Genomic DNA, 12,580 nt, shown 5'->3' with positions numbered 1-12,580 from the left:
CCTTGTTCCCACTAGGACAATGGTTTCCCCCTTTTTTATTAGTAAAATAGGGATTTTAAAAAATAATAATATTATTTTAAAAAATTACTTTTGAAAAACAGTATTTTAAAAAATAATTTCTTAATAATAGATATTTCACTTTCTTTTCTTGGTTTAAGTAAAATAATCTTTTCAAAATTAAATTTCAATATAAACATCAACTTTGAAATTAATATAATTGTGCGAAAAAAAACCCATAAAATAATAGTAAAACCGGAAAATATTTTATTTTTGTGATTGAAAATTAATTTGAATTAAATGTTGCTCATTAATTGAAAGCAGGTAACAACAGAGTTAATAATGGGCATCCAATTAATAGGTTGGCTTTCCTTTTTTGGTCTTTGGTTATTTGAGGAAGTGAATAAATTCCCTTGTTTGTAGAAGAAAGCAAAGAAGTTCAACTGTTTATAATACCCCAAAATTGCATATTATCTATACACACCAAATATGTATAGAATATAGAGTATTTCTAATGCCTAGATATTGGCTTTGTCTGGCTTAATACCAACATATGATATACATATATGTCTACCAACATGGGTTTATTTTAACTTATTTTGATTCAGATTTCTAGTTATTGGATGATCAAAACAAGTGGGGCTGGTGGCTCAGGGATGCCAGAGGCAAGTCAAGTAATGAAATACTTGACTCTCCCCAAGTCAAGAGATATACATATAAAAAATTAAAAAACCCACCTTGCATTGAAGCAAACAATATGACCTTAGTGTATATGGTAATGGTATTGTCATGAAATTTCAGTTTTGGTATCTCTATAAGCGTATAAATTCTAGATGTGACCATCAAACAACATCTCTTGACACTGATTTCTTATCAAGACTAAAATATCAACATGACTGCCTGAACTGGACCACATGAATCAATCAATGTGCACATCCACTGATTGGTGAGATGGGAAAATGAAAAGCAATGAAGAGGATGGTGAATGAAAAACCAAATCGAGTAGCTGTGGATTACACATATGGATAATCAATACCGAGAAAAATACAAGAAGTGGTAGCATGGTAAGTCTCTGTGGCTTGTTAATTCCGAGGGGAATATTTTTATGGCATGAGTACAGCCTAGCTAGGAGTTTGGCCCTGAGGGGCGGGGTGGGTGGGTTGCTTTGTTGTTTTACTAGCTACAAACCTGAATCATTTTCCAAAATGGAACTGAAGGAGAGATACTCTCCTGGAATCTTGACTCTTATCGGTAAAAGATGTGAAATGGAAAAAAGGAAATAATGGATGAGAACCCTGGACATGATATGACTTCATTTTCTCAAATTTATATGATGGGCCTGCAGCCAAGGAACATTTGGCAAGAGGGTATCCTTACAGATAATGAATTATCCTTCCTTCCATCCATCCAAAGCTGGTTCGAAGAGAAGTCTTGTCATGGAGGAGATGGATTTGCACTTTCTGATAGACAAGATCAACTACCCCACTCCAAATTTAATTTCTTTAGGCTTGGAGGCTTCACCCATTAGGCCATTGCTAATCAAACCATGAATTAATTGGAAGTTGATGTTTCATAACTCCATTCTCTCTCTCCTATCTCCTCTCTCTCTGTCTCTCTCTCTCTTTCTCTTCAATCATGGATTTGGGTATGGAATTCAGCACTAAGCTTTGTGCTTTTCTGCTTTCTTACCTTACATTTCATGGGTGTTTCTAGCTCCCAAACCATACAAAGAGTGGAGGTAATTTCATTAGCTAGGTAGCTAGCCATGTAATTTTTAATTAATATTAGGCCAGTATCACTTTTTATGATTCCATATATTTAATTTGAAATACATATATAATAATAAATAATTTTTTTTAAATAATAATAATAATAATGAATGTCAAAAGTTACCATTATTAAAAGCATAGAAGATGGCAGAAGAAGAGGATATGAGTCCGTGAGAGTCATTAATTATTAAGGAGTAGGGGTATGTGGAGATGGAGAAGGGGGAGAGAAGTCCAAACCACAAAAGTAAGGTGGGGGGGATGGATGAAGTTGAAGAAGTGGAGATTAGGGGTTTAGTTTGGTGGCTGATTACAGGAATCTTTCCCACTAGGAGGAGGATGAGGCGCCCAGATTTAACTTTTTCTCACCACCACCATAGCAGGACCAGTATACAATCAATGACACCAAAGTCAAAACTTAAAACCTAACTCTTTTTAGCATTTTCCTTTTCCTTTTAAAAATTTTCTGGGTTGGAGGAGTGTTTGGGAATATAATAAAAAGAAAAAAAAAAAAGAAAGAAAGAAAAAGGGAAGATGGAATTGAAACAAATATTGTACATATGATGGGGTGGGGGGGCAGATACTCATCACAAGCTGATGGCGTCCAGTAGGGTCTTGGAGCAAAAGGATACCCAATATGATGGAAAGGGACAAGCTCACATGAGGCGAACCAGACAATTCATGGGTCCTTACGTATAAAACTTCTCTCTTTCTCTCTTTTTATTAAGAAAAGAAAAGAAAAAGAAAAGGAAAAAATGGAAGGAAAATACATTGCTCAAAATTGTACATGATAAAGAAACTTCAAGGGAGCTGCTAACTGATAACCAGTCAGGAAAACCCACATCTTTCTTTCTCTTGCTCTCTCTATGCGGCCACTGCTAGGTCAACAACATCAGCTTATTCAATCCATGGCCTCTCATGTTTTAGGGTTCGGGAGTTGTTGGTCAAAGATGAAGGCACCGACCCTCATTGTATCGAGTGCTCCCTTTTGATTCTCTGGGGGCCTCAGAGAAAGAGAAAGAGAGAGAGATCTGGATGCGAAATCGGAAACTAGCTAAGGGGAGGACTGCTACTTTATTACAGGCCAGGTATTTGATATTTCACCCACAATTCTTTAGACCCACTTTTAATTTTCATATAACAAGGTAAAAATTGGAGGTGGGTCATCATGGAGTTTGGGCAAGAAATGAAAGGTTTTTGTGATAAAGAAGAAGAACAGGAGGAGGAGGAAGAAGAGGAAGAAGAAGAAGAGGAAATAATGGGAGAAACGTGTAAGGTACCCTTTTCTTCTTCATCTTCATCTTGTGCTTCTCCTATGTACAAAGGCGTTGCTCCGGAGCCATATAGGTATGAGCAGCAGCAGCAGCAAAGGGCGTGGCTGGGAACGTCGGAGCCTGAAGAAGAGGCAGCTAGATCTTATGATCGAGCTGCACTGGAGCTTGGTGGCCCAGATGGAGTCACCGATTCGAGCAGGAAGCTGGAATTTGTGAACTTATCACTGAGAAATAACGAGGACGGTGATGGAGGAGGAGGATGCAGCAGCAGCGTCGGTGGTGGGGTGTGTGTTGAGAGAGAGCATATGTTTGACAAGGTCGTGACACCAAGTGATGTAGGAAAACTCAACCGCCTTGTCATACCAAAGCAGCATGCTGAAAAGTACTTTCCCCTTGACTCTTCCGCTAGCGATAAGGGCCTCCTCTTGAATTTCGAAGATCGGGACGGGAAGCCTTGGCGATTCCGATACTCCTACTGGAATAGCAGCCAAAGCTATGTGATGACCAAAGGGTGGAGCCGCTTTGTCAAGGAGAAGAAGCTTGATGCCGGTGATATAGTCTCCTTTGAGCGCGGTGTTGGAGAATCAGGTAAGGACCGTTTGTATATAGACTGGAGGCGCCGGCCTGATGCACCGGACCCCACTTCCCTCTCCCATCTACATCTTCCAACCCAGCTACCATTCTCCCAGTCCGTCCGATGGGGCAGACTATACTCACTCCCCCAATCACCGTCCATGTCCATGAACATGCCCCAAGGCCATGACCATATGCAGCAACTCAATTACAGCAGTATTCATCCTTATCATCGCCACCACCATCACCACCCCCACCACCATCACCACCACCACCACCACCACCACCAGAGGAACACCTTAGGCGGTGGTTATCATGACTACAATGCAGTGACTTCAGGTTCAGGCTCCCTATACTACCTATCATCATCATCTTCCTCGCATCAGATTGGGGCAGTGCAACAGGGAGGGGATGCTCCCATGGTTATCAACTCCGTACCGGTTGTCCACGGTAAAACAACAGCCAAGCGTCTCAGGCTATTTGGTGTAAACATGGAGTGTTCAACCCCAGATGATCACCCCGAGTGCAACATATTGCCTTCAACCGCAATACCGCATGTTACAATGGCTTCTCTCTCTCCTCATCTTCCCTCCTCTTCTCTCCCTCCTCTCCAATTAAGGCTCTTCAATGGCTCCCCGCTTCAAGCAGTGCCAGATGAGTTTCCAAAGAAAGGGAAGACTTCCTTGTCCTTTGATTTGGATCTCTGATCGGAGTATTAATCTGCAGTCAAAAGGCAGGAGAAGTGAAGAAGTAGAAGCCCAATGGGGTGTTTGAATTGGACTTAATTTTGTTTTCCCAGCATTTTTCATTTAGCTCAGCGGCAAGGGTCCGGCCGGCCACATCTAATAGCCATGGATACTGAATAAAAAAGGAAGGTTGAAATATGAAGAAGATCAATCTTAATCAGCCTTTTGTCTTTTTGTTTTCTTTTTTCCATTTTCTTTTTCTCTTATATAGTGCAGCTGTTGGTGAGGGTTTGGGGTTTGTGAAGAGCTAGAGATATATAAGAGAGGGGGGTTGCCAACATATCCAGTTGATATCTTTCAATTGTGTATAATACATATAAAGACGTACCAGCATAATCTCATCTGCATATCATTTCATATCTTTTCTTAATAGGGCATGGATCCACTCAGTTGGGTTTGGAAAATCTTTTTCATCTTTGGTTATCAACTATTTTCTCTTTCTCCAAGCACATCATTTTTGGATACTTGGCAAGCTTGTGGATGGTTTAACGTTCTTGTCCTTCTTTCTCCTTTGCTTTTTTATTGCCATGGTAGGTTAATGTTCTTGCTGCTGCATCCTTGGGCACGCTTGCAGGTGGTGCACAGAAAGTTACAGAGCTGTAAAAGGTAGTATCTGTATTCTTATTCCTGACTTTTCCCTCCCCCCTCTAAATTCCTAGCTTTTATTATCTTGTTAGCCTCATTGTTTCGCTTCTTGGAAATTCACACTCACACACACACACACACCCATACACACACCTTCTCGTCTCGATTACTGCTCACAAAAGGTTCTTTAGTTAAAGAGGTTCCCTAAATCAGCAACCTGGTGTAGTACTGAAACCAGACTTGTTTTAAAAGTTGCAAAAAGCTAATTCTTTATTTAATACTCATCTTTGGAAAATTTTAGTTTGGGTATCTTTTTCTTTGAATATTAGTATTCTACTCAAACAGTACCCTATATTTCATGTGATTCAACAGTTACATAACGGTTCACACATGGCCACGGGTTCCTATTACTCTTCCCTGACAATGCAGTTTCTTATTGGTTTTCTTCTCCAACTTTACTGTACTAATAAGGATTGTAGGCTGATCAGGCCATAATCTAGAAGGAATTAGTTCTTCACTTTGTTGAAATTCCAATAATATATACTGAAGGTTTGTTCAACAAAAAGCTTCTCTCTGCATAGCTTTCACCTGTACAAAACTATTACATGCAAGAAGAGGTGCCCCTTGACATGTTATATATGTATAGGTATATCTAGCTACAAATTACTGAAAAGTTAATGCACATGAAGACACTAAAATATGTAGGGAATGGGAGCTAGAGAACATTCTCTACACAATACATGGTGTAAATACAAAGAAATTCAAACCATCGTTTGATCAAACCTAATGAAGAACCCTAGTTGGTCCTGGTTATGCATATGTATATATACTTTCCAAGCACAGTCTCTTATGTTTTCAGTACATTTAATCAAATTTATAGATACTGTGTGATGATCAGAAGCTGGATCAAGTCCAATTCAAGTTTGCTGTGTGCATTTGAGGTTTTATTCTGCCTCAGAGAATTAATGCAGGTGAAAGACTGGACTTGCACCAGAGTGTCAATGTCATTGGTACTTCAATTTGGTGTTTACTTTTCATTGTTAGTGACAGTACAGTATTATTTCACATTGTCCTCATATATATTACCTCTCCATGAGTTAACTGATGAGTCCTTATTTGAATACTGGTTCTGCAATATTGATTAAAATGCCAGTGATTTAACTTGGGTATTGATAGATGCATGAGCCTATTACCATTTTTGTGTTATCAGTAACAGTATTTTGGTGTACTGAAGTCAGATGCATGTCTGGGTTCATGGCTGCTTCCTTGATTAAAATTGAAACTCCTTCCATCCATACATACATCTGTAGTTATATATACTTCATATATCTTATATATTTATGGTATTTTTGGAACATTATGTCATGCCATGATTTCCTGAACTAATCATCAACTTAAAGTGCTCTATGAATGGTATATGCTTGTTGGAGATGTTGACTGATAGTACACAGTGACTATGCACTGATAAAATCAATAGCTGAGTATGTGACATGGGGTGGCCGATGGTAATGTGCTCTTGGGGAGTGTTTTGAAGCTGAAAAACTTAAAAATCTTTAGCTATTGAGTTAGGTTTTCAAGATTGCTGAATGAAGAAGTCAATTGAACATTCTTTGAGAGGAAACTTTGAGGGCAACTTTAAGGTTATGTTTGGTTTTGGAAAGAGAATAGAGGGAAATGGTAGAATGAGAAAAAAAAAAAAAAAAAGATTAAAGTTAATAAAGTAGAAGGAAAATATGTGGGAAAAAAAGAAAAAAGAAAAAAGAAAGAAAATAAAAAATATATATTAAATTAATAAAAAAATTATATGCTATTTCAAACTTATTTTACATCGTTTAAATATCCTATATAAAGATAAAATAATTTAAAAATATTAAATAAATTGAAAATGTAATTTTTTTATACTAATTTTAACTATATTTATTATTATTATTATTATTATTTTTATAGTAAAACCAAGCCCTTTTTTTCTCGGTATTTTCCTAGAACCAACATAATATAACATTTTTTTCCTAAGAAAAAAAAAATATATGACACATGATATGGTTTTTCAAGGTTAAAATGCAAAGTAGTACAGAAAAACATATAGATAATGGAATTTACCAACTTTTATTTGGCTAATAAAGTTACTTACAATTAATGAAGAAGAAAAACTACATAGTTATTATCTACAGACTTTCAAGGACAAACTTTCAGAATCATGTACTGAAATTAACACAAAGTTTGGTTGCTTTACAATACAGATATGTTAAAAGACTGTTTACCTTCATTCAATCTACTGAACATCCATGCTTTTCAGATAGAAAATTAGAAGTTTTCCATTCTAGGACCCGGGAAAATTTGAAGAATGTAGAAGAAAAATACAAGGGAGAAAAAGGATTAAAAAAAAGAAGAAAAAAATTCACAAAATTTTTCTCTTCAATTATTGAGGAATGTCCCTTCCTAAACTTTCCTCATTTTTATTCAAGGAAACCCTTTTTTTTTTAGTATTTTTCCCCATTCCTTTCTAGTATTTCCTCTTTCTTTTTCCATTACATTGAAAAAAAAAATCATCTTCCTTAATCAATCTATTTTTTTTCCTGTTCTTAGTATCTTTTATGAATCAAACATAGCCTGAAGATTCAAACTTAATTGTAAACTCCGGATCTATTAAATTTATCAATGATCCACACTGTGATTTTTATGTATTTTCAAAGATATATGCTCAACAGTGTCATGAAAATGTATCCAGGGAAAGCTACAAAGCTGAATTAGGTAAAGAAGGTATGTCTTAAATTGGGGATGATATTTTAGAGAATCACTTTAATTTGAAGTTTAGTGAGTATTAATGTAAATGCACAGTACTTCATGAACAAAAGGACTGTGCTGCATGCATATTGGTTCCATCTACTGTGTACTAATGAACATGGAAGTCACACAGAGGGGTGCATGAAGCACCAGTGGAGTGAATACAACTTGTGCCAAAGCATAGTTGAAAATCTTTCCATTTCCATTGGGTTAGAAATTCATGAATTTCTTTTGTTAAGAAAACTGCAAGCGATGTAGTTATGTCATAACTTTCCGGATTCTTAATTTCCGATCTTTGGTTTCATCGACACATGGGAATTATCTAGTAGTCAACTTAGAGTGCATTTGAGAGTGTTTCTATTTGAAGTGCTTTTAATGAGAATGCTTTTTAGCTTGATTTTTCGGGTTATATTTCAACTTTATAAGAGTGTTTTCTAGATGTTATCAAATATCTTATTTTTTATTTTTTATGATGCCATTGAATGAGCCATTTGCTTTAGGAGGGACTGGAAAAATGAACTCAATTTATCATTCTGCTATAAGATGCAATGCAACCTCTCAAGGAAGTAAAGCAATTCTTCAGTGCTATAGATTTATATGCTTTAAGTAAATTGCAGTTATACTTTATAACATTTGATGGGAGGGTATGTTAGATCAGCTGAATGAATTACTTCTGCATAGCCTGGCCTATTCTGTAGGAAATGATATATATTCATAAAAAAAGGATCAGGAAATTGGCTTGTTTCCAGCAGTGTCTTAATTTCTTTTATATGCTTGAAAATTGAGTTCAAATGGGAGTTTTCTGGAACTTCTCTCCCTATCTACTTTCATATCTTATATAGGTATGTAACAGAAACAATGGATGAACTGCAATTCAGCAAACTTTACTAGCAACTTTCAGAATATGTAGGTGTAATGCATATATATACTTGGATATGTATGGAGTTGCATGCCTACTGTTCATCATATTGGCAAATCCTTGAATTATTTCATTCAACTGGGTAATCAAGTCTCTATCAAATTGATTGAACTTGATATCCAAGTTCCCTTGATATATTGCACTTAGAAGTAACCCTTGATGTGTGCTTAATTAACCTTGTCACTTCTCAGTCTGTCATATATTTTCCCCTCCCAAGTAATTCTAACTCCATTTCTGATTCTTCCCAGTTCATTGATTAAGGATGGGGTAGAACAAGAAAACTTAGTTTTATATGTCAATTAATCAAAGATAATTAATGCATGATGTTAAATCTAAGCACATTATGAGTTCATATACATTTGATAACCAAGCAACAGTCATTTATGTATGGCTAGCTGCTTCTGCATACACTGAATGCATCTCTATCATATCCTTCTTATTCTATATGGCTAGAATTCAAGAAATAGTTAACATCCTCATATGTTTTGTTCTCCATGAAAGGAACCAAACTGCTTTTAAGGTTGCATTGGAAACAACATGATCAATAAACAAAGTGAGTGCTGTTGGATTGATCATTGCGGGTGCAACTTTCTCATGCATATATATGTAAAAATAATGAAGAAGATTTTCCATTATATATAGGTTAAAATGCATGTGATGATCGCAAAGCAGCAGCTTATAATTAAGAAAGGGGGTGGTGTGTCTGACACATAAATGCATGGGATGATTACAACATAACAAATTAGAAGCAGTCATATATATATGTTTGGTGTGGAAAGAGCCAACCCCATATGGGGTCAGTCCTACTCAATAGTGTATTTTTCTATTTGGCCACATATGGGATTGGAATGCAACGTGAGATCTTGTGGTCTGTTCCTGGACACGCAGTGACAACGAATGGTAGCTACCAGTACTGCTAGCTCCAACCATAAACAAAAATTAAAATTAAATGCAGACACATATAGATTGCCTGCAAAGAGGGTCATGTGGGTTGGGAATTAATGTGGGTTTTTCTTGGAAAGTTAGAAAAGAAAAATGTATATATGATGGCGGTAGAAGAATAAGGGCAAGTTGTCAATTTAAGTTGGAGCCACTGGGTCTTATTGTTATTATTATTATCATTTGCAAGATTCTGCAATCTTCAAAAAGAAAAATAAAGGGAGTGTAGGTTAGGTAATAGGGTATAATGGATGATAACTAGAAGGACTTAAAAATGAGAGATAACAGCACAGAGGCGTGGGGGGTGAAACTGCATGGACCACGTTGTAGTGTTTCTATTTTGTAAAGCTTTAAATGCAGTTCTGGTCTCTGTGTGTCATTATACGGCATGAAAGAGAGAGAGAGAGAGAGAGAGAGAAAGAGAGAGAGGAATTAGGTGTAGGGTTGTGCTGCAGAGAAAGGAGGAGGGGGGAGGGGGGGAGGAGGGAGGAGAAAAAGGCTGGCAATGATATTCATCTTTTGAGGCCAATAACAGCGACAGTGCGATGGATGCATCCGATCCCATAACTTCACTTCATTATGGGAATTTGTACGCACACTTAAGCGCCTTTATTCATTTCTTCTTTTCTTCTCGTTAGCTCATCTCCCCCCATTTCTCAGTCCCGTCCCCATCCTGTTGGGTCTTTTTCCAATCTTCTTTCTACTCCAACATTAAGGCCCCACTTCCAACTCCCATATTAAAACAAATTTAAACTCCTTTTAATTATTATTATTTAAATATTTTGCATAATAATTAAAATAATAAAAAATATATTTAATTTTCTTTTACATAAAATGTATATGTAATACATTTCTAGAAAAAAGTTGAAATTTTTTTTTCTTATATTGATCAAATTTTTAAATAAAATTTTGTTATTTGAAGGTTTTTCATTTAAAAAAAACCTGTTGGTTGAAAATATTAAAATTACATATAGACTTCGAAAATAAAAATAAAAATTTATGTACAAATTTACCAATGTTTCATGCCACTTTATTTCCGCGTCTTAAAAAAGCCTTTAGATAACTATGGTTACCAATGAAATTTAAGCAATCTTGAAAAGCCTTTAGATAACTATGATTACCAATGAAGTTTAAGCAATCTTGGGGAACAAATTTAGTAATTACATTTGTTAAACTCTCACTATAACGATTGTTTTACTAGTTTCTATCACACGAGAATTGTATAAGCAATAAAATCATCACTAGCATATTTCAAAGGTGGTTTAATTTGATTTCTCACCAAATTGTATTATTGGTTTTACAACGCATTTTATTTATTATTGAAATGTTGGAGTTATTCCTTATTTGACTTTATTAAAAGTTTAAAACTTTAACCTCAAAAACTACCTTTTCTCTCCTTTCTATGAGTCAACATTATAGGTTCACCAAAGTTCACATCCCTACTAACAAAAAAGATGGATGATTTTGAATTTGAGCACCTCAACATATCTCCTTTTACATCAATTACCTATCTTAAAAATATTCACTTTCTTGTTCTTTGCTCCAATTTACCTTTATTTAGATCAGTGTAAACTAACTAGTAGGGGAACTAGGCCATAGCTCTTTAAGAGTTCTATAATTAATAAAAATTGAAAGGGATATATTCATAAGATAGTGAGTTGTAACTATTTTAACCCAACATTCCTTTTATAACCCTACATCTGTAAACATATAACATGCTTTCTCTAGAAAAATTATATTTATTTATTCTATAATAACGTTTTACAATGAAATAGTCTAACAATACCATGTCTCTTGATAGCGTCATTCATGTGGAACCCATTGATCTCTTCCTCGTATAATCCCATTTTATTATTAGTTTTCAAGTGTTTGATCTGTTTTCCAATTTGATTCTTAATAATAACTTTTCATAGTTTGACCTTCTAAAAGACATCATTCTTATACTTCCAAGTATATATCTAGTCCTTTCAAAAGAAGTCATCAATGAGAGTTAACATTTGTTTTTTACTGCCATGTGATACAATCTAAGGGCCCTAAAAATTCAAATAGATATAATTTAAAGTACCTTTAGTCTCGTAAACAATTGTACTAAATTTAACCATGTACTATTTCTTGAAGTTCTCATAAACTCATCTCTTCATTTTTTTTTTGTCAATCAAGCAAATCTTGTTTTCTCAAGATTGTCATATCTTTCACTCATATGTACTAATCATATAAGCCATAATATGATAGTCTTTGAAATTATTTCTACGGTTAGAAATATCTAACCGTATTACCATATAATGCATCAACATTATTAATTTTTTATTTTTATTTTTATTTTTTATCCTTTCATCAAAATAAGAACACCTTTTAAGATTATTACAACTCCACCTCTAGTTTATCGGTGAATCCATTAGAGTTAAGTGTATTTAGAGAAATTAAAGTTTTCAACTTTGGAACATTCCTTACACCAATCAATGTTCTTACAATATCATGATGCGATGTCATTAAATTTATCCCAATTACATTGTTTCCCATAAGGAATGACTATCTATAAACTAGTAAATACTAAATCAGGATATGGGAACCCCCTCAATCAAGGACCAACACATTAATTGTATTTGGATTTTTTTTTTCTCCAATTGTCACTTTTTTCTTTTCTTTTCCTTTACATTATGGAAAAACTTACAAATTATCTTATTACAGAAGGATAACAAAGTAGTACCGTGCTTTTTCCTCATAAGTTCATCATTCCTGTTATCAAATATCTTGTTAATGAAGTATCTCCAACTACCTTTTAATACTTTAAACAACCTTTATTGAACTAATGAGACACACATCTTAAATGTGCTCCAAACTTTCAACCTTAAACTTTGTCCTCATTCTAGATTTAATAATCTTAACTTTGATACTAATTTGTTGAGAAAAATTAAGATGAATAACAACAATAGGGATAAGAAAATAAAGGAATGACGATAAAAAAAAATACACAAAACATGGGATGATTTATATAGT

At 35.0% G+C, this 12,580-nt stretch overlaps 1 protein-coding gene across 1 annotated transcript; it reads left to right on the top strand.

Annotated features, from left to right (window-relative positions):
• Positions 1 to 2,349: 2,349 nt before the first annotated feature.
• Positions 2,350 to 4,717, top strand: LOC100259130 (B3 domain-containing transcription factor NGA1). Its single transcript, XM_002268363.4, has one exon. It carries the CDS (start codon positions 2,932 to 2,934, stop codon positions 4,315 to 4,317), a length of 1,386 nt encoding a protein of 461 aa, XP_002268399.1. The 5' UTR covers positions 2,350 to 2,931; the 3' UTR covers positions 4,318 to 4,717.
• Positions 4,718 to 12,580: the final 7,863 nt, after the last annotated feature.

The sequence above is a fragment of the Vitis vinifera genome, chromosome 15 (genome assembly GCF_030704535.1).
Source record: "Vitis vinifera cultivar Pinot Noir 40024 chromosome 15, ASM3070453v1".
Classification (NCBI taxonomy): Eukaryota; Viridiplantae; Streptophyta; class Magnoliopsida; order Vitales; family Vitaceae; genus Vitis; species Vitis vinifera.
Note: the sequence above shows the minus strand (reverse complement) of the source record. Positions and strands in the feature narration are given on the sequence as shown.